The sequence below is a fragment of the Sphaeramia orbicularis genome, chromosome 22 (genome assembly GCF_902148855.1).
Source record: "Sphaeramia orbicularis chromosome 22, fSphaOr1.1, whole genome shotgun sequence".
Lineage (NCBI taxonomy): Eukaryota > Metazoa > Chordata > Actinopteri > Kurtiformes > Apogonidae > Sphaeramia > Sphaeramia orbicularis.
The window spans coordinates 48,893,947-48,917,397 of NC_043978.1; the positions used below are offsets into that span (position 1 = coordinate 48,893,947).

The following is a 23,451-nucleotide window of genomic DNA, read 5'->3' on the forward strand; positions in this document are numbered from 1 at the left end:
CAAGAGTTTAGGTTTGGAGAGTGGACAAGGGTTGGACTAGAAAAGAAAAATGTGCTATGTTTCTGTTTTTGCACAGTTTGTACAGTTTGCACTTTGATGTTCTCAGATGTGCAACGTAAACGGGCTCATTGCAGCCACTGATATTGTTAAAATGTTCATCTCTGTTACCAAAATGTACGTTATTTTTAATTTGCACAACAAATTATTCAAGGAAAGCAAAAAGTATTCTTACGATATTGATGTTTCTTTCAATAAAAGTAATAATTGCACCACAGGTACAATGTTGTTGGGGTTGAGGGGGGCTTGGAAATTTTTTGTGCTCCAAAGGGGTCCCGACAGAAAAAGATTGAGAACCACTGAGTTATGCCAATATTTACATTTAAAAACAATCCAAACAAAAAGGATGTGAATAACCCAAAAAAATGGGATTTGTGAAGAAATATAAGTACACTTTTATCAGCATTATGCCTCAACTTATCATTTATACATATGCATTATGGATCAGATCTACAAAGGCACAAAACACTTAGTAACAGGCAGAATATTGTTAAAATTGCACTTAATTTTCTTCAGACATTTCAGGTTGTTCATATTTGTTCAAGTTATTCACATTTTAAAGGATAGTTTGTTAATGTAAACATTTTCATAATTTAATGTTTTTTGCACTAAATCAAAAAGAAAAAAAATGGTGCTGTCATCATTTATAGGTTATTTTGATATTATTTTTAGACTGTTACCCCCGCGACCCGGCCCCGGATAAGCGGAAGAAAATAGATGGATGGATGGATGATATTATTTTTGAGTTTGACGCCCTAACTTGCACTTTGCAAATTAATCCCGCAGGCTGGATTGGAACCTTTGGCGGGACGGTTTTGGCCCCCGGGCCGCATGTTTGACACCTGTGTTCTACAACAGTGATTCACCAGAAAACCCACGGAGTTGGATCAATGACAATGAATGGAAACACTTGTTTATATGTTCAATTAATGATATCTTTACTGAAAAAGTTACTTTTTCTTCAGTTTTCTCTATTTCTGATATAATAACCCTCAACTTTAATCTGAGCTTTTATGAACTTTTTATGATCAGCACATTAAATATAGGAAGATACCTCATTTTCACTGGAAAAAAGGCCAAATACAGAGGAAAATATTATAATAAATAGTGTTAAATCACTTAGGAAAGGTGAAATAGAGAGAAAGCTTAATTTGGGAGCTGCCACCAAAGTAGCACTGGATAAAGATAAGCAAAGCTGGTCTGACAGATAGGGGTGTGTATTGGCAAGAATCTGGCGATACGATACAAATCACAATACTAGGATCACGATATGATATGTCACGATATATCATGATACTGTTAAAAAGGTAAATTTTTTTTGTTTGTTTCTTTTATTAAATGATTATTTCCTTGAAGAATTGAATTACACCAGAAATCTGCACAAATACTAAACACATTTTTATTTGATCAGAACAGGATCTAATGCTATGTCACAAAATGTTCCTGTGTTCAAACTGAAATTCTGTTCACAGACATTACAGTTTAAGATCCTGTTCAAATGTTCATATTCTATTAGTTCATAACTAACATCATAACATTATTTTTGTGCAATCCCAACAAAGTAACTGACATTATTTAATAAAAGAGTTAAATAATAACAATAAATAAAATATAAACAAAAAAGGTAAAACAAAAATAAAAAAATGAACCTCCACAATATCTGCATTTGAATAAATACCTAAAAATATCAATTCAGTACTTTTTATATTGATACAGTATTGTGAAATAAAGTATCGCCATATATTGCAGAACCGATATTTTCTTACACCCCTACTGACAGAGAGAACAATGTCCTCTCCACCTAATAAAACCACAGTATTTGTCCATTTTTGTCTCTATTCTATGTTTTCAAACTTCTCATTTCATCAGTGCCAGCTCCTTTATTAATCTCGACCAGTGATTCTCAACTGGTGGGTCGAGACCCAAAAGTGACCCGTTTTCAGTGGGTCGCGGACCTTTGTCTGGACAAAAAAATAATGTTAACACCTTAAAGCCCCAGTGCTACTTTTGTGATAGTTTCCAAATGATTTTTTTCTCCTTATTTAACATTTCTTAAGTGATTTGTCGTCATTTATTATAAAATAAACCTCCGTGTTTTGCATTATTCCAGTGAAAATCATGTATTTTCCAATATTTACTTTACTGATCATGTAGATGTTCATAACAGCTCAAATTAAAGTTGTGGGTTGTTGTATCAGAAACAGAGAAAACAGACGAAAATTGGATTTTTTCAGTAAAATCTATCATTAACTGAACATAAACCTAGTGTTTTCATCCACTGTCATTGATCCAACTCCATGGGTTTTACTGGTGAGTCAATGCTGTAGAAGATGACGGTGTTTCCATGGTAACTACGGAGCCTCTGAACGTCCAAATGGGTCATATCTGATGACCATGAAAAGATGACAAACTGCATTTTACACCAATTATTTACATGGATTGATAGGATTAGTGGATCAACAGGTATTAAACAGTTCCATCCAACAGTTCCTTTTGGTCGCTGGTGGATGTTTGGGTCGTTATGGGTTAATAAACCAATCCTGTGCTTTATTTTTTATGGAGCTGAGCGCCACTCATTCACACTCCCCAACAGTAGATGGTGGGAATGCACTGTAATGCTAATTAACACCAGACATTTCACAGCATAAAAGAAAACCCAAAAAACTCAGGTATGACAACGACTACAATGGATATAGTTTTACTAACAGCTGATTGATCTTACAGACATTGATCTTGTCTGTAAAAAAAATCATGAGTTCAATTGGCGTTCTTAACAGAGTCCGTTCATTGATAAATCCTTCCTGTTTCTAGACTTTTTACTCTTGCTTAATTTATCCTTACATTATTTATTGCAATACTGTTTGGGCGGCAACCTGTCCCACTTATCTCCATAAGATTCTCCTAATTCAAAAGAAATTTTTAAGAATGATCGGCTTTTCTAAGAGACTCGACTCATCTGCTCCTCTTTTCAAAAAATTCAAACTTCTCTCAGTTTTCGATGTGAACGTTTACCAGACCTGTGTCTTCATGTCCAAATATGGTCACTTAACTCATTTTCTTCCCCAAGTTTTTCAGAATTTTTTTTATGTTGTCTTCTGTTATTCACAACTATTCGACACGATACTCAAGCAAATTTGATCTTCCGTACTGCCGAACTTCTGTCAGTCAGTATTCTCTAAAATATCGTGGATCAAATCTGTGGAATAATCTACGACCGGAACGTCAATCAACATCTACTTTATCATTGTTTAAAAAGCATCTGAAAAGGACTTTAATTCATGAAAAAATGTAAGACTGTATATCATTTGTTTTGTATTTGATGATTTGTAATGTGATTTACATTTTATTTGTTTTAATTTTAGTTTATTAATTCAGTTATGTTGTATTTTTTAATTCTTTTTTTTTTTTTCTTTTTTTCTTGCCTAATGTTCATTTTGGGTTGGTATTCATATAAGCCTTTATTGGCTTCTAACCTCTCCTGCACAATTTTGTTACTTGTTTGAATGTTGTTTTTTTTAATTTTTTTTTTATTTTGCTGTTTTATTTGTGCAAATAAATAAATCATAACATTGAACACAAAAAACCTCAGTGTGTTTAATGCTTCAATAAGTGACTGAATGCACTTTTAACCCTTTCATGCACAGTGGTCACTACAGTGGATAGTTATTCTACAGCTGGTCTCTTGTATATTTATGGATTTTGTTGTTTTACTTGCATATCAACCAACACAGTGGATACTTATGCACCATCCCATAATACACTGCAATTTATACCATTACTGTAACATTCCTGTTCTTGATAAACCTGATCTGCAGTAACATATTTGAGTGTAAATCAATTGCTAATTTTTATTAGACTGTAATTAACAGTTTTTTTTTTTTCGTTTTTTTTTTTATGTTGTTGTGTTTTGTTGTTTTTTGCACATTATTTGAGTGAGTAATAACTACTATTATAGTATGTTAAAATGTGATAAAACATTAGATTAGCAACATTTAAAAAAACATTTATTTCCTAGTTTTCACACAGTATGTCAGTAAATACATGTTTCTTTGCTTCAAAAATTAAACACATGGTGTCCAGCTGAGTGGACATTTTTGTAACTCCATGAAAAATAAGTTCATAAAAAAAAAAAAAATCAATCACATTGTTTTTTTAATGCCTAAAGAGGAATTAAAACACTCAGGAAAAAAAATTCTTGATTAAGGTTGTCATAATTCATGCATGAAAGGGTTAATTTTTAACTGAGTGCATATTTTAGTTTTGGTTCAAATGTACCTAATTTAGTGTTAAACGGAATATTTCCACCTGCTGGTCAGTTTGGTTTATCGTTAAACTTGTGTTCTGTGTGTTCATACTGTGATATTCTGTATTATCTCAGGTTCAAAACACACCATTTTTTTTAATCATGTAAATTGAAGAAGTTTAACTTTTATCAGTTTGAGTCGTGGCTTGTCATCGAGGGGTGATAGTGGGTCCTGAAGCCAGACCAGTTGAGAACCACTCATCTAGAAGCAGTTATTGCTTATTAAAAATCCAGGGATTTGTCATTCAGCTCCCATCTGTGTCCACCAAATCTGAGCTTAGATCAGATCTTCAAAAGCTGTCTACAATCCAAAGAAATGACTTTTGGGTTGTTGCTACTCCAACACGCTTTTATTTAAGTCTAGCCTTTGTTTTGTGGAAGGTGTTTGTTCCCTGACAGGCTGACAGAGGCTCTCATAATTGCAGGAACCTGTCAGAGTGCAGCTTTTGGATTTTGAGGGGCTCTGAACAGCCACAAGCTAAAGGGACCACTCAAGCTTGTGAAACTTTCTTTTATATTTCGGTATTGATTTTGGAATTTGAAGGTTTTTGATGTTCTTCCACCGCTAAAAATAGGTCCTATCCCAGCTGTGATTACCTGGGACCGTGCACGCTCTCTCATCTTGCGCTCACGTCTGTCCTGCACAGTCGACAGGTAGTTGACAGCGGCGTACTCCAGCACAGATAAGAAGACGAAGACGAAGCTGACCCACAGGTAAATGTCCACGGCCTTGATGTAGGACACCCGGGGCATCGATGCGTTCACGCCGGTGATGATGGTGGACATGGTCAGCACTGTGGTGATGCCTGGACAAAGGAAACGGAAAGGTAGTGAGTACCTAAAGCGAGAGTGTGAACGCAGTCACATGAACATTTAAGAGTATACAATATGATGCAATGTGGTGCAACAAGGCCCGCGGCGGTCACCATATGCCGCTTCCACTCAAGCAAGTCTTTGAGGTCAGGTGGGAAGGTGTGGAGATTTCAACTGAGCTGAAATAGGTTGAGGAGTTAACAGAGTCAGCAGCGTTTCAATCATATGTAGCCCAGTGATATACATGGATGGAAATGATTGCGTTTGCGAAACTAGAAACCACCCGCAGAGCAGAAACCTCTACCAAACCTGCGAAGTTCTCCCTAACGTGGACACTACACTGTAAAATAGAATGTGTCCCATTTGTTAACGTATTATTCTGTTTTAAAACAACTGATTATGTGACATGTGACACAAAAATACAAGTTAAAAATGTCTCAACTCTTAATTTGAACATCCTGGTCTAACTAATTTAGTAAATTTTGTCAACTTAACTTCGCTGACAGTTCATGAAAGTGGGCGGAGTCAAAACCTGTGTCGTCACATTTCGGTAACGCAACGTCCGAATGCATCATGGATAATTATCAGGTGCATTTTCCGGTCGTGAGCTTATCGTCACTGTTTTGCGCCTTGTTTTGAAGCTGGGAATACATTTTATTTTATTTTATTTTATTTTTTTGAACTTTTTATTTAGATTTTTGCACAATATAAAAAAGAACAAAACATCTGAGACAAGACATGAATAAAAAAAATTAATTACACCACATAGTATTATTATTGTTACAAATATTATACTACACCTATAGATAGATACATTGCCAAATATCGAAATATTCATATATTTGTATACATATGCACACATCTATATAAATACAAAACACCTCATGTCAGGGCTTGTAAGGGCAATTCTCGTCAACAACCCAAAAAGTTTAATTATACAAATAGTCTTCGACCATGTGCCATCTCCGCTTAAAAAGATCCAGGGAATACATTTTAAACACACATTATGAATTTATTTTGTTTAAGAAAGGGCCTCAGCTGTATGCACTTCCACTGTTTGAAATTATGGAAGCAAAAAAGATTTTGAACTTTGTATTTTTTGAACTGAAATTGGTGCCGCTGAACTGTAGTAGTAGTAGTAGTAGTAGTAGTAGTAGTAGTAGTAGTAGTAGTAGTAGTGAACGTTACGTCCTCAAGTTTTGATTTGATTTGACATTAATTTACCACACATATGCTGCTCCTTAAACATGAGGATTGGCTTTGGTATATGTGACAGTAAAATGAATAGCTATAGTTGAATACATAACCTCTGCCTGAGAATTACAAAAGGCTTTTTATTTCATTTTCCATTGACTCACAACACAACTAATTAGCCATCAACGGAGAGAAAATGTGTTATTTGCATAGCGTGGACACTACACTGTAAAATAGAATGTGTCCCATTTGTTAACGTATTATTCTGTGGTAGAACAACTGATTATGTGACATGTGACACAAAAATACAAGTTAAAAATGTCTCAACTCTTAATTTGAAAATCCTGGTCTAACTAATTTAGTAAATTTTGTCAATTTAACTTCGCTGACAGTTCATGAAAGTGGGCGGAGTCAAAACCTGCGTCATTACATTTCGGTGACGCAACATCCGAATGCATCATGGACAATTATCAGGTGCATTTTCCGGTTGTGAGCTTATTGTAGCTGTTTTGCGCCTTGTTTTGAAGCTGGGAATACATTTTAAACACACATTATGAATTTATTTTGTTTAACCTTCCTCTTGTGTTAGGGATGGCACCGACCCATTTTAGGTTTTAAATGCATAAAAGAATCACATCAAATTTGTGTATTGCATTAAGGCTTTTTGACTTTGTCAGTAACCTCTATTTCAACAAAATAATACAAAAACTTTTTTTTTTCCACTAAATTATGAAATGCTCTGGTTGAAATTACGACCTTCGTGTTGTTAGGGTTGGTTTCGACCCAGTTATAAAAATAAGATTATAAAGCAATAATTAGAGCCAAAACTGAAATCATCAGCCAACACACTGACAGTCAGCTCCTCTCCCAATCATGTGAGCCTTAGGGGATTCTCATTTTGCCTTGTTATCCACTTTACCTGCACAAAAACAAAACAAGCAAAGACGGGCATGTCCACACATATGAGGTCAATTCAGTAAAGAGTTGGTGACTTGCAGAGTGCACATCGAGGGGTATACTGACAAAAAAAAGGCCCAGAGGCTCACACCAAAAATATTAAGACCAATATTTTCATGGATAAGGAAACCTAACAAAGTAAACAGGAGATGAGAAACAAATTGGACGATAGATAATTGTTTTTAGTGTATTTTACAGGTGATTTATAACATGGGTCAAAACCGACCCATTAACAAAACAGATGGTAACAGAAAGCTAACACAAGAGGAAGGTTAAGAAAGGGCCTCAGCTGTATGCACTTTCATTGTTTGAAATTACGGAAGCAAAAAAAGATTTTGAACTTTGTATTTTTTGAACTGAAATTGGTGCCGCTGAACTATAGTAGTAGTAGTAGTAGTAGTGAACGTTATGTCCTCAAGTTTTGATTTGATTTTCCATTAATTTACCACACATGCTGCTCCTTAAACATGAGGATTGGCTTTGGTATATGTGACAGTAAAATGAATAGCTACGGTTGAACACATAACCTCTGCCTGAGAATTACAAAAGGCTTCTTATTTCATTTTCCATTTACTGACAACACAACTAATTAGTCATCAATGGAGAGAAAATGTGTTATTTGCAGCCTTTGTAAGAAATGTGGAGATGAAGAAAATGTTGCCCATAAAGTGACGACATGATGCAGAAACAGTAACTTCTTGGCAAAACATATTCTTGTCACCACTGGCAAATTCAAATCATCATATTAGTGTCTTTGTACCGTGTTACACCTCTTGTCTGTGGTTCCACTCCCTCTGAACTCTTAACCCATAAAGACCCAGTGCTACTTTTGCGGCAAATCGCAAATGAAATTTTCTCTATTTTTAACCTTTCTTAAGTGATTCATCACCGTCTGTATTCTAAAAGCTAAGCGGTGCATTTGTGTGTGTTTCAGGAATCACACAAAGAATTGACTGCTGCAGTTTGGCATATGTTTGTATTTTTGGTCAAGGAAGACAGTGGTGAAAACAGCAAGTTGATAGGACCAATATTTTGGGAGATATTAGTCATTTTGGAATACAATAGCCTTACAATCATGTTGCTATACCCAGAATGCTTTGGCGGTGACTGCTGGACAAATGTAGTACACCAAGCTCGAATACACAACAGCATAAAAACTACCACGTCTGGAACAACACGCTAGTTTACTCTAATATTATGCTCGTGTTTTGCATTTATAAGTAAAAATCTGGTATTTTCCTATATTTACTTTATCTGTCATATAGATGTTCATAAAAGCTCACATTAAAGTTGAGGGTTATTATCTCAAAATCATAGAAGAAACTGAAGAAAAAGTGACTTTTTCAGTCAAATATATTATTAACTGAACATAAACCAAGTGTCTCCATCCACTGTTGTTGAACCAACTCCTACCTAGCTCCAACTAATCACCTATTTATCAAATTAAATGCTCTAAAACTACACGATCTGGTTGACCTCAATACTCTTATTATAATACCCTACAGTCTACAGAAGATGTTTGAGCCTAGGCAAAGTAATTATAATTTAAGGGGAACTGAAATCTATAAGAAAATGAAGTGTAGAACAAACATAAAAAGCCAGTGTATCTCTGTTAGAGGGGTACATCTGTGGAATAATCTGGAGCAAAACTTAAAAATGTCTTCTTCAATCTGTGCATTTAAAAGGACGTATAAATCCACTATAATAACAAAATATAGAACATTAGAAGTACGCATAAAATAAGATATTATAGTTAATTGGTTATCATGATAAGAAGATACTATCATATTTATCGATCATTGTATTTGGAGTAAATATTTGAGGTGGATATGTATATTATAGTTTATATTGAAAACGGTTGATTATTGCAAATCTGATTGTGTATGAGGTGACTTAAAAAAAAACAGTGTATATGAATAGTTTTTATGGATGTTTTGTGTTATTGTAAAAAATATACAGAGGAAAATGTGTGTTAACAAAGCAAAGGAGGCGGATCTAGTTTGATTATTAGTTTGTAAAAAGGGGGTGGGAGTCAATAAGTTATACTTCTTCCAACTCTTTTTCAAAAAAATTGTATTTATTTATTTATTTATTTTGACCATGTTGTATGATTCTTTGTTATCTGATGGTTCTATGTGCTCAAAATAAACTACTACTACTACTATCAATCAAACTCAATCAAACTTTATTTCTATAGCACTTTTCATACATGGTACATGTAACACAAAGTGCTTCACAACAAAACCCCCCACAGTCCCGCAGTTGCAAATAAAAATACAAGCAATCAAAGTAAAATTTATAGCAAGAGTTTAATTAAAAGCTAGACTAAAAAGATAACTTTTAAGTTTACTTTTAAAAATATGAACACTCGCAGTGGACCTCAGGTCCTCAGGTCGGCTGTTCCATAGTTTGGGGCCATAAAAGCTGAATGAGGCCTCACCATGAGTCTTAGTGTGGACTCTAGGAACAGTTAAGAGATTACTACCTGAGGACCTGAGGGTCCGAGAGGGCTCATATATTAAAAGCAAATCAGATAAATAAATAGGGCTAAGACCATTAAGAGTTTTAAAAACCAATAAAAGCACTTTAAAATCGATCCTGAAGCTCACGAGGAGCCAGTGCAGAGACCTGAGTACTGGTGTGATATGCTCTCTCTTTCTGGTCCTCGTCAGCAGTCGGGCTGCAGAGTTCTGGAGCAACTGCAGCGGTGCAATGGTCTTCTTGGGAAGACCAGAAAGGAGAGCGTTACAATAATCAATTCGACTTGAGACAAAAGCATGTATCAAAGTCTCTGCACTGGCTCGAGAGAGAAATGGTCGTACTCTGGCAATATTTTTTAAATGATAAAAACCAGTTTTGGTGACAGACCTGATACTACCTGATACTACTACTACTACAACTCTATGGGTTATACTGCTCAGTGGTGCAGCTTGCCATTAGGCAAGGCAGGCAGCTGCTTGGGGCCCCTAAGCCAGCAGGGGCCCCCAAAGGACCAACAGACTTGACACAAACAGTCTAAAGCAGGGGTCACCAATCTTGGTCCTCGAGGGCCGGTATCCTGCATGTTTTAGATGTTTCCCTCTTCCAGCACAGATGACAGTTGTTATCAGGCTTCTGCAGAGCTTGATGATAGGCTTACAATTTGAATCAGGTGTGTTGGAAGAGGGATACATCAAAAACATGCAGGACTCCGGCCCTGGAGGACTAGGATTGGTGACCCCTGGTCTAAAGAATTAATTCACTACACAGCAGCAGTGAGAAGTTGCAGTAACAACTAGCTGTCTCAAATTCTCTGAAGGGGCCCCCTGAGTCCAACTTGCCCCTCCCCCACCTGTATATTTATTTATTTATTTAATTTTTTTTTTTTTTTTTTTTTTTTTTGCTTGGGGCCCCAAGGGACCCTTTCTGCGCCACTGATACTGCTGAATCAATGTTGTAGAAGAAAATGGTGTTTCCATGGTAACTACGGAGCCACAGAACGTCCAAATGGGTCATATCTGATGACCGTGAAAAGATGAAAAACTGCATTTTACACCAGTTATTTCAACGTGTTGATAGAATTAGCGGCTCAATAGGTATTCAACATTTTAAGATGGTTTAGATCAGGGGTGTCAAACTCTTTTTAGTTCAGGGACCACATACAGCCTACTATGAAATAAAGTGGGCCGGACCAGTAAAATACTATCATAATAACATATAAATAATGACAACTCCAAATTTTTCTGTTTGTAAATGCAAATATTTTTATGTATTTACACTAAAACAAAGTATAATTTCACAAAAAAAAAAAGTGAATAATAGGATAAGAACTTAGAAATAATATCAACGCCAAAGTTTTCCCTATGTTTTTGAGTGAAAAAAGTCAAATTCCGTACTTAAAATGTTTACATCTACGAACCGTACTTGAACGTAACATGAACAAATATGAACAACAAGAAAGTTCTTCAGAAAAATAAGTGCAATTTTAGCAATATGACACTTTAGTTTATCATTTATACATGTGCATCACAACTTACAGATCACAGTGGATCTACAAATACACAAAACATTTGATAATAGGCAGAATACTGTTAAAATACTCTATACTTCTCTGTTCTTCTCTCTACTATACTTCTCTCTGGTTGTTCATATTTTTTGTGAAAAGCCAGTCTGTAAATGTAAACATTTTTGTGTAATTTTACTTTCTTGACACTAAAAAACAAAAAGAAAAATTAGCTTTTTTTCATTATTTATAGGTTATTATGATAGTATTTTACTGGTCTGATCCACTTCAGATTGAACATCCTTGACTGATATCTTCAGTGTACTTTTTGTATTTCACAAATTCATCCCAGGGGCCAGATTGGACCCTTTGGCGGGCTGGATTTGGCCCCCGGGCCGCATGTTTGACACCTGTGCTTTAGATGCTTTGGGTTGCCAGTTTGCTGTTTGGGTTTTTATGCATTAAATCTCATAAAGTGTATTTGTTTGGAGTCTGTTGATTCAGTATTAAGTCTAAATAAACAACAGTTTACAGAGAAGAAGGAACATGTCACCAAATACAACAGTGTGTCTGACTCATTTTTAATCTACTCATGTATTTTTTTTTTTTTTTTTTTAAACTAAAACAAGAAGGCAAGAATCCTTAGTAACAGGACCAACTCATTAGTGACTTGGCTCTGCACACTGGGTTTGTTGGCCAAAATGGGGAAAAAAAAGTTAAAAAAAGAAATGAATTTTAGCAAATCAATCAGCATACAACCTTGTATTTTACACTGAATTTGCCAGCATCCTGTGTTTGTCTGGCACTACAGCAGACTGTCTGGACATTTTATTTAAACACTGATGACTTAAGTTTCCTGGCGTTCATTTATACGAGTACAAAAACCAATTTGTGTAAAGAAAATGAATGAGTTTACACTGCAACCAAGTCACTTTAAATGTACATTAGTGAGTAAGTCTGTTCAATTTTCAGTCTTACTCTTATTTAGAATCATGTCTAGGCTGACGCCGCACTGAATTCTCTTAAACAGGATAATGTCTTCGGCGAGGCGGTCTGGAAAGCTGGTAAAATGTTTACATAGCGAAGAAATTAGTTTTATCCTGCGGAAATCTCCTGGGTGAAATTCCTCTAATCCTCTGTCTAATCTGGAGAGATCAGGTTACTACAAAAGGAAGACGATACTGCTGTATTTGTCTTTAGCGTGTGTTATCAAACTGAATAAAAGCAGTGGAGATTTCCCCTACGTCACAGGTGTCAAACATGCGGCCCGGGGGCCATAACCGGCCCGCCAAAGGTTTCAATCCGGCCCCTCGGATGAATTTGTGAAATACAAAAATTATAATGAAGATATTAACAATCAAGGATGTGAAAATCATTTTAGGTCAATTCAATCTGAAGTGGGTCAGACCAGTAAAAAAAAAAAAAAAAAAACAACCTGTAAATAATGAAAAACGCAAATTTTTTGTCTTTTTTTAGTGTAAAAAAAAAAAAAAAAAAAAGTAAAATTACACAAAAATGTTTATATTTACAGACTATCCTTTTACAAAACAAAAAGTGAATAACCTGAACAAACATGAACAATATGAAACTTCTTAACAGACGTATGTAGAATTGTACCAATATTCTGCCTGTTACTAAATGTTTTGTGTATTTGTAGATCCACTGTGATCTGTACGCTGTGATACACATGTATAAATGATAGACTAAGGTGTAATATTGTTAAAATTGCACTTCTTTTTCTTAAGAATTTTCAGGTTGTTCATATTTGTTCATGTTATGTTCAAGTACAGTGCGTAGATGTACACATTTTCATGACGGAATTTAACTTTTTTTTCTTTCTAATTTTTCTCACCAGATTATTTACTACATATTACATGTTTTATTTTTACAGGTGGCAATATGGAGTATGGTGCTGATCCATCCTGCTTATGTTACGCCAATACATACATTAAGAATGTCACATGTCACTTTTAAATCAACAGTTTTCTAATAATAAGCATTTTTATGAAGAAGTTTTGATGATATGTATGATTATGATATGATTAGTATGATGATTAACTATAAACCTGTTCTACAACATTGATTCACCAGTAAAACCCATGGAGTTTGATAAATGACAGAGGATGGACACCCTTGGTTTACGTTCAGTTAATGATATATTTTACTGAAAAAGTCGGATTTTCTTCAGTTTTCTGTGTTTTTGATACAATAACCATCAACTTTAATGTGTCCTTCAATGAACATCTACATGATCAGTAAAATAAATCAAAGAAAATACCCGATTTTTACTTAAAAATGCAAAACACAGAGCATAATATTAGAGTAAATGGTGATAAATCACTTAAGAATGGTTAAAATAGAGAAAAGTTCTTTTGGGAACTGCAATAAACACAGCACTGGGTCTTTATGGGTTAATGTGTTTAAGTGATAAAATGTACAAAGTGGAAAAGAAGAGCCAATTCAAGTGCAGTAAACATATGCAAACCTCAAAGGGTCTATTAAAAACATTGCATACTGACAGCTGAATTTAATCAGAGCGATGACACCAACCATGAGAAGCTCTCAGCGAGGGGTAGAAGCCATGACTGCATGGAAAGTGCAACATCAGCCCCGATAGAGAAAATAATTCAAAAGAAAAAGTAAGAGTTTTGGAGCGTGGGAGGCCCGTGCGCTCACACATGCATGTCTGTGTTCCCGTCGGTGGAGCCGTGTCACCACCGACTTTCATCATTTCACACAGACACATTCTCCTCAGGCACCACAGTCTCTTCAAAGGACATGTGACACAGATATTTTTATTTATTTTAGTCTTATTTTCTCCTTACCCAGGGAAACTCTGGCCGGCACGGCTCGGCGGTCGATCCAAAAGGACACCCATGACAGCATCACCATAAGCGTGGCGGGGAAGTACGTCTGCAGCAGGAAGAAGAAGATGTGGCGTCGCAATGTGAAGTTGATGTAAAGACGATTGTACCAGCCTGGAAACACAGTGAGAAAGCAGCAGTGTCAGGGTTTTACATCAAGTTTTATGTCTGCTTTTAAAGTTACTGTTCCTGATTCACTGAGCAAAACAAGCTCACAGTTTAGAGAAGCTAACATTCACAGAGTCCCAGTCACAGTGATGCAGAGGCAGAAAAAGGGCCAGACAGAAACGGTGAACATCAGATACAAGTTGGGATGAAAACAAGATGCATTGTTTCTAACATCTTTGCATCTGTGAAAACAGATTTATTTCTGTTTAATTACCAGTAGAGGCACTATGCCACAACTGACTGATTAACATATCAGTGCATGTTTTTGGATGGTGGGAGGAAGCCGGAGTACTCGAAGAGAACCCACGCAGACACGGGGAGAACATGCAAACTCCACACAGAAAGGTCCCACCGACTAGGTAGCTATTTTGTTGTCGACTGGTGTTGGAATCAAACACAGGACCTTCTTGCTGTGAGGCACAAGTGATATCCATTGCACCACCATGTCGCCCGAAAAAATAAATAAATAAATAAAACAAGGGAAAGATGATAACCCTCGGGAGCTTCATGAAAAATTCAGGATAACAGTGAGAGAGAATTGTAATCTATCACAATATATATAAATAAATAGATAAATACACAAATAAATATAGAAATAAATAAATAGAGCAAAGGAAAGATGGTAATCCTCGGGAGCTTTATGAAAAACTCATGACAACAGCAAGAGAGAATTGTAGTCTATCACAATATCAGATTGATGATCTTCCACCTAGTTATCTGCAAAATGTGTTTCGGCTAAAATTTACTTAGGGGGTCAAATGAGTGGCCATTTTTGTTTAAAAAAACGTTGCAAAAAATGCATAGAACTGTGTTGAAATAATGCTAATCCATTTGTGCACAGACTACTGATATTATTTGACAGTGGAAGCTCTATTTTCAGAAATATTAGATTTGGAATAGCACGTGTATGTGAAAACTTTTGCTGGTGGACGGACGTGACATTACCCATGATGCTCTGGTCAGTACCAGGACTTTATTAGTAATTAACTTATATACTTACTATTGCTAATCATCCTCTTATTCATAAATGTTAGTATTGTGGATCTAAAACAATACCAGCTGACACAAAAACACAAAATGTGTCAGTGGACGGATGTGACATGGTTGTTGTGGATCCCATCATACTGATGCTCTGCAGCCATGTCACCGTTTCCACAAATGATCCCTGTGCAAAAACTAGGATCAGAATTATTTATTGTATAGTTTATCATCATACTAAAGAGGAAATAACAATATAGAATTGGTTTTTGTTTAGAAAAATGCTTATTATTAGAAAACTGTTGATTTAAAAAGTGACGTGTGACATTCTTAATGTATGTATTGGCGTAACATAAGCAGGATGGATCAGTACCATACTCCATATTGAACCTGTAGAAATAAAACGTGATGTGTAGGATAGAATCTTGTAAGAAAAATTGGGGAATCTAAAAGAATAGAATATTTGTTTTTCAGGTAAATTCAGTTCAACTATAACTTGGCCATTTGTGACATGAAAATATAGCATTAATTGTGATGAAATTGGACATTTTTGAGCTGAAAACATAGTTCATATGAGCATCAACATGTTGCAACAGAACTGAAATCCTGTCAAATTGCAGAACTTGCATTTACCAACACAAAGTTCCTTTGAGGATTCACTTAGATTGATTTCTTATGCACAAAGACATAAATAAGACCTCTAACCAAATGTTAGCCGGTTTGTGAGTAGTCTTCCACCAAAAATTTAAAGAAAAGGTACAGTTCACTGTTGGATGGAAAGGAAAAATCAATATCAGAACTGGTAGAAATAACTCAAGATCACTGGGACAACACCGCACAAAGAGAATATAAAATGTGTGAAATGCTAATGTTTGCGGAAGTGTCTCACTGTACAGGCAGAGCAAGCAGAGGGAAAACAATGGCAGAAGTAACGGCAGCAGGGGAAGGTGGGGACAAGAGACAATTCACACCTGGGACGAAGCAACTCATCACCCTTCTCAAACAAAGGACGTGATAATTGCTTCTATTGTGGTGAACCAGACCACTGGGTGAGAAACTGCCCACACAAAAACATCCCAACCCCAGACACACACTGCCTACAGCACCTCCAGTAAGACCATCAAACCCCACAGTACAACTCATAGAGCTGTCAGGATAGAAACCAAAGTGAAACAGATATAAATGTGTTCCAAGCTCCTTTAATTAAATTGAAAAAAAAACAAAAAAACAGATCAAAAACCTCATCTAACCGTAGATGTTAATGGTAAATCAACATCATTCTTAGTAGACACAGGAGCTTCACTTTCAGCCTTAAAACCAACAGAATCCACTAATCTGAAAACATCTAAAGAAACTGTAAGAGCTGTGGGGGTTGTACTTTTGAATGTAGGACGTTCCGGACTTGGACGTTTCGGCCTAGGACGTTTCGGCCTAGGACATTCCGGACTAGGACGTTTCGGACTGCACTTTTTGCAGAGTAGGACTTTTCGGACAAATCATATTTTCAAAAACAAACACCATAAATTTATATTTATTTGCATATAATTTTATTATTCACTCGATCACATATTAAAATTGTATACAATATACTCAAATTAAAGTATCAAAATTATACAAATTACATTGCAAGTATATAACCTCACATTATTTGAAAGAGTCCAAAATAAGATCTCATAACACTGAGCACATCATAGAGATAAGCAAATCACCAAAGTGTGGCCAGAAAATTCACACCTCAGCTGTTAACACAGTGAGCACATCATAGAGATGCATAAGTACTGTCACTGGAGTCCTACTACAAGATGAACGTGGGGTCCGACCTAAGAAGAGAACAAAGAAGGCCTACCAGGAACTTCAATCAAGGCTGCAGCATCTCTGTGACGATAGAGCTTCTGGCACTAAATCCATTCCAGAACTCCTTCGGGGTGTCAGTCACAACTTGAGAGGAGGAAGGCCCAATGTGTAAAATGCTCAATTTGTATAATTTTGAATTTGAGTGTATTGTATACATTTGTAATGTGTGATCATGTGTAAAATTCTTATGGACTCTTTCAAATAATGTGAGGTTATAGACTTGCAATGTAATTTGTATAATTTTGATACTTTAATTTGAGTATATTGTATACATTTTTAATATGTGATCAAGTATACATTTTTAATATGTGATCGAGTGAATAATAAAATTATATGCAAAAAAACATAAATTTATGGTGTTTGTTTTTGAAAATATGATTTGTCCGAAAAGTCCTACTCTGCAAAAAGTGCAGTCCGGAACATCCTAGGCCGAAACGTCCTAGGCCGAAACGTCCAAGTCCGAAACGTCCGTCCACCGTACTTTTACACCTGATCACAACTCCACCATACAAGAAATAACTTACCACATGCATGTACATAACCCTGACACTGCTGGTTTATTTAACTGGCTTAAACAGAAGTTAGGGGCATTGGGTTATGTCACTTCTGAATTAGTTTTACTTGGTTTTGGAATCCTGACTACAATTATTCTTCTGATCACCCGTCTCAAAACCATTTGTATATTATTTGTTACAAAACCAATCACTACAATTATGTATACCAATACAACACAACCCGCTCCACCAGTAGAAGAAGAAAGCTATGATTTTATTGTTACAGATTGAGATTGATGATGTCTGAATAGTAAGGAAGTCTGAGTTTCAACTGTGCAGAGAAGACTTCCAGTTGCAGGTTTGATGGGTCGAGTTGCAGCAGAAAGCCATTGGTGAGACTTCAGAATAAGACAAAGAGGCTTGTCTGGGCCATGAAACACCGCCAGTGGACTACTGAAGACTGGAAGAAGGTGTTATGGACTGATCAAACCTGCAACTGGAAGTCTTATCTGCACAGTTGAAACTCAGACTGTCTTACTCCGACCACTATTTTCACTGTGCTTGAAGCTGTTGTCCTGTGAGTCGCCTATCACTCCAGCTGTTGACTGTCATAAACTTTTGTTTGGGTCTGCCAGACCTCTTCCTGTCGGTGCGCAGACATATGCCCACAAGACAATTGCCCACAACCCTAATGAAAAAAGAGACAAATGCCCACAACTTTATTTCATAATATTTCATTAGCAACAAAAGTAACACAATTATATACATTGTTAGGGTAAGGGGTTAGGGGTTAGGGTTAGGGGTTAGTATTTGCATGCTTCATGTAGTTCCCGCATTGGAATAATGCCATACTACAAATTGTGGGCATTTGTCTCTTTTTTCATTAAGGTTGTGGGCATTTGTCTTGTGGGCATTTGTCATGGAATCGCCGCTTCGCTGTGACATCCAGGTACTGTAAAGTCTGTAATGGAAACAGTCTCCAGGAATAGGACCTGGTACCCGAGTCGAGCCGAGCCGAGTTGAGTTGAGCCGGTTCCATGTAGTGGGAACGTGGCATAAGTCCAGTTTCCTTCACCATCCAAAGGCACTCAGAAACTGGGGGAAATGCTGACAGGAAGGATTCCATGACAAATATTTCCCCCAGTTTCTGAGTGCCTTTGGATGGTGAAGGAAACTGGACTTATGCTGCGTTTCCACTACATGGAACCGGCTCAACTCGGCTCGGCTCAACTCGGGTACCCGGTCCTATTCCTGGAGACCGTTTCCATTACAGACTTTACAGTACCTGGATGTCACAGCGAACCGGCGCGTTACTTCGGTGTCATCTGCTCAGAGTTGCTGATAAACTCGCTTGTTGTGTATTGTCTCGTCAAGCTCATGCTGAATTTTTACCTCTGAACCTCCTCGACAAACCATGGTGTAGTTTTGCGGGCTGTCAACATGTGGATTAACCTACCACTATATTTACTGTAAACTTCCGCACCTGTTTTTTGTAAAACGGCGGGTCACGGAGAAAACTCTCTGACCAGTCGGTGGTCTGCAGTGTTTACACATTACGTTTTAGTATCTGGTCCCCAGTCCTGGACCCTTGGCAGAGGTGATTCCAAAAAACTAGTACTGGGTACCAGATTCCAGGCCCTTTTTCGTAATGGAAACGCAAAAAGGCCGAGTCGAGTCGAGCCGGTACCACATAGTGGAAATGCTTTATTACTGACACCTGGACTTTCTTGGCAATTTCTCTGTAGGACAGACCTACATTTTTCAGTGTTCTGATGCTCTGTCTCTCTTCTATCATTAATTGCCTCTTCCTCTTTTCCATTTTTATAGTAACACACTACTTTCTGCAGTACAATACTGTTCAAATAATGCTCCCAACAGTATGGTACCAAAGTGTGTTCCAACACTACTTTTCTGCAGACACAGGGGGTTGGAAGGAATTCTCAAACATTGGGACACCTGGAGGAATTGGTAGCACCAACTTTCGAGGCTTGATCAACCTCCATTACTGCAGAACTGCTTTAAGTTGTTAACCCATTTCTTGTTCGCCTTTTTGTATAATTCTGAAATGTACATTATTTTTCAGTTTTGTTTAACTTTTTTTTTTTTTTTATACCTCTGGCAGTTCACTGCTTACCTTTCTACTATTTCAAGGTGTTCATTGGACTGGAACTGCTTGAATTTCAATACAAAACTGGAAAAATTGGGGTGTTCTAAAACTTTTGACCGGTAGTGTATAATGTGGATTACAAAACAGCACAACTCATGTTTAGGGCATCAACAAAATGTCTTCCAGGTAATATTCAAAAATTATTCAAAGACAGAGATTCTCAACATAAATTCGATCTCAGAGGTATTAATAAATTGTGCCAACCAAAGGTAAGAACTACTTTAAAATCAATGTGCATGTCAGTAAGGGGAGTAGTACTGTGGAATGGTTTAGCAGATGAATTAAAAGAGTGTGCAAACATTTTTCAGTTTAAAAGAATGTTTAAAAAACAAATAATGAAGAAGTACTTGGAGGAGATGAAGTGACATTGATGCTCTAAACAGTGTGGGTGCCATTAGGGGGAGTGGGTATGGGGTCAGAGTGTGTCTGGGCCTGTTTATGTTTATGTTCTTGCCTTGTGAGGATGTGATATTGTACAGGGTGAGTCAGAAAAAACGCTCTTTTCATTTAAAGAAATTGTACCACTGAAATGGAAATGCTTATTTTTCTTTTGATTATACAGTCATATTGATGTGGTTATTGAGCATGTCTGGCGATTGAATCATTGATTTATGGCATAGCATAACAGAGGGAATGTCCATTGTTTATTGTGCACCGAAATATCTGCCAACACAGTTTATCCCACCGTGAATGAAATTGAAATTGTCAACCATTACAGCATGTTTACTCGCCATCAAAATGTTTTGTCTCAACGAAGTCGTCCGGCACGACCTTCAACCTGGCTACCATTCAGATTGATGGAAATCTGTGCTCGTTGTCGCATCTCTAACACAGCTCTTCTCGCCATTCGTGTTCGTCGTAGGGCTTGGATTTCAGCCATGATGCGATTTCGGAGTTCCTGAAGAGTTTGTGGAACAGTCTGATACACACGGTTTTTAAGATACCCCCACAAGAAAAAATCAAGGGGGGTCAAGTCCGGGGATCTAGGTGGCCACTCTCTCTCCTGACCCAAACAGACAACTCGATGAGGAAATAATACCTGCAATCGCTGTGGTCTTGCCATGATGAAAACTCCCTGGGCACTGTCATGTAGGCCTGTGTCCTGAGTGTGAAAGCAAAGCCCCGACTCCTGTAATTGTTGTCAATTTCAAGTTTGTTCACTGTGGCATACATTGTGTTGGCAGGTATTTCAGTGCCCAATAAACAATGGACCTTCTCTCTCTTATGCAACGCAATAAATCTATGACTACATCACCAGACATGCTCAATAACCACATCAATATGACTGTATGGTCAAAAGAAAAATCAGTGTTTCCGTTTTAGCAGTACAATTTCTTTAAATGGAAAGAGCGTTTTTTCTGACTCACCCTGTAATGTTCTGTGTTGATCTATAATGTCTTGTATTGTTCTGTATTGTTCTGTTTTGCTCTATAATGTTCTGTATTGTTTTGTTTTGGTGTAGTGGAATGTTGTGATGGGTTGTGCGTGGTGTGAGGGGTTGGAGTTTTAAAAGCAATGCTTCTTCCACCCCCTTTTCAAACCATGTGTTGTCCAGTCGTCGTCTGTTAAGTGTATAAATGTGGTAGCAGGTTTGAAATAAACGTGAAATGAAATGAAATGTGCCTCCACTGAAGGAGAGCAACCCTTAATTTCAGTCTAACTTGTTTTTATGATGACAACAAAATAAACTCAGACAAAGTCACTGAAAATTAAGATTTGGTGCCAAAAAGAAAAGTAAAGTCAGTTATCTGCAAATATTTCGGCTACAAGAAGGATGATACTGAAACACGTGTTCTGTGTCAACAGTATCTTGCACCTGTTGCCACAACGAGAGGAAACACAGCTAATTTGTTTGACCATTTACGTCGGCGCCACACAGCTGTTATATCATCCTGAGGATTTTTTCATATCACAATATATATGTCGCAGAGATACAAAAAAATCGCAATGTCAGTTTTTTCCAATATCGTGCAGCCCTATTAATGGTTTTAGTGGTTAGATTGTAACAATATCACATTCATTTCCACATAGACTGATTTTAAAGTTCTGTTAAATATCTTCTCTTGTTTTCAGCTATACTCTTGTGCAACAGGTTCTTTTCATGCAGCATTTTTTAAGACTTCAACTCTAACATCCTACCCAATATGCAAACGTTTTGATCTGTAAAAAACTTGACTGAGGGGATATTACTTTGGACACAGATCAGAGGGAATCAAGACAAATGTAGCTGATGATACCTAGCCTTAAACCCTTTGGAAATTGAACCAGTAGTTTTATATTTAGTGGCAGAATGAGCATGTCTTCGATCCTTGTACAAATCAAAAAAGGCTTTAGTATGCTGCTGAGGTGTGGGTTATAAATGTGTAACTGGAGACACAAATGTTTTAAATCAAGGTTCAGACTCAGCTTCTATTTCAACTTTTATAAGAGGTGTTTTTTAGTGGAAAAAGTTTGTGAAACAGCTTCATTGAGTTACCAAGCTGCAGCACAAGATGTGAAGTTAAGTTATTTTTTAACTGTCAAGTGAAAGGCACAGCGTCCTTGTCTTTCTATAATGCGCAGGTGTCAAACATACGGACCGTGGACCAAAACTGGTCCGCCAACGGGTCCAATCCAGCCTGTGGGATGAATTTGTGAAAGGCTAAAATTACACTGAAGATATTCGGAATCAGTGGCATCTTTTAAATCACTTCTTTAAACACACTTTTATAGACTTGCTTTTATGTGATGTTTGTCCCTTTTAATTTTAATTTAAATTTATTATTATTTTTTTTAAAATTTGAATCTTATCCTGTTTGTTGGTTTATATATTATATTATATATAGTATATACTTGTCTGTCAAAAGCACTTTGTAAATTTTGTTTTTAAAAGGTGCTGTATAAATAAAGCTAGTATTACACTGGTCAACAACAAAGTTATTGTTTAAGTTTTTTGAGCTGATTTAGGATCATTTTGGTGTGCTGAATCCAAAAATCACATTAATTTTGCTCAATCAGGTCAACTTTCTGAACTATGCTACATATTGGCTTTTAAACATTTTTGCTTACATTTATGGGCATTTTCACATCATATGATAAAAAAATTCTTTCATATTTCTTGCAATAAACGAGTTCTGAAGATTTTACTTTTGCCAATTTATGATTAAAGTTTTTTTTAATATTACAGGTGAATGAAATGGCTTCAACTAGAAGATCTTGCAAAAATAAGCCTGACGTATTCTGCTACATCTGCGGTGAATACACCATTGTACCTAACAGGAATCAAGTCACAAGTTTCATAAAGTGTGCTTACCAGTCTTATTTTGGTATTAATTATTATATTTTGTGAGAAGATCAAATTTTTCAAAATCAAATTAGCAAAAAAACCTGACCTGATTGAGAAAAACAGATGTCATTTTTGGATTTAGCGGTGCAAAATGGTCCTAATTCAGTTGAAAAAACCTACACAACTTGCAAAAAACATTTTTTGTAACCCAGTGTTATTATTATTATTATTATTATTATTATTATTATTATTATTATTATTATTATTATTATTATTATTATTATTAATGATAAATGGTGTCAAAATAATTTCAGTTCAGGTTCCACATACAGACCAATAAGATCCAAAGTCAATA

General features: G+C 36.4%; 1 protein-coding gene across 1 annotated transcript in view; it reads right to left on the minus strand.

The window, feature by feature from the left end:
* Positions 1–23,451, minus strand: part of gabrr2a (gamma-aminobutyric acid type A receptor subunit rho2a) — a 205,199-nt gene that overhangs the window by 8,920 nt on the left and 172,828 nt on the right. Inside the window, exons 7-8 of the mRNA XM_030126620.1 lie at positions 14,132–14,284; positions 4,958–5,166 (exon numbers count right to left, since the gene is read on the minus strand). Of these exons, the coding sequence (XP_029982480.1) occupies positions 4,958–5,166; positions 14,132–14,284 (362 nt within the window). The remainder of the gene's footprint in view (positions 1–4,957; positions 5,167–14,131; positions 14,285–23,451) is intronic.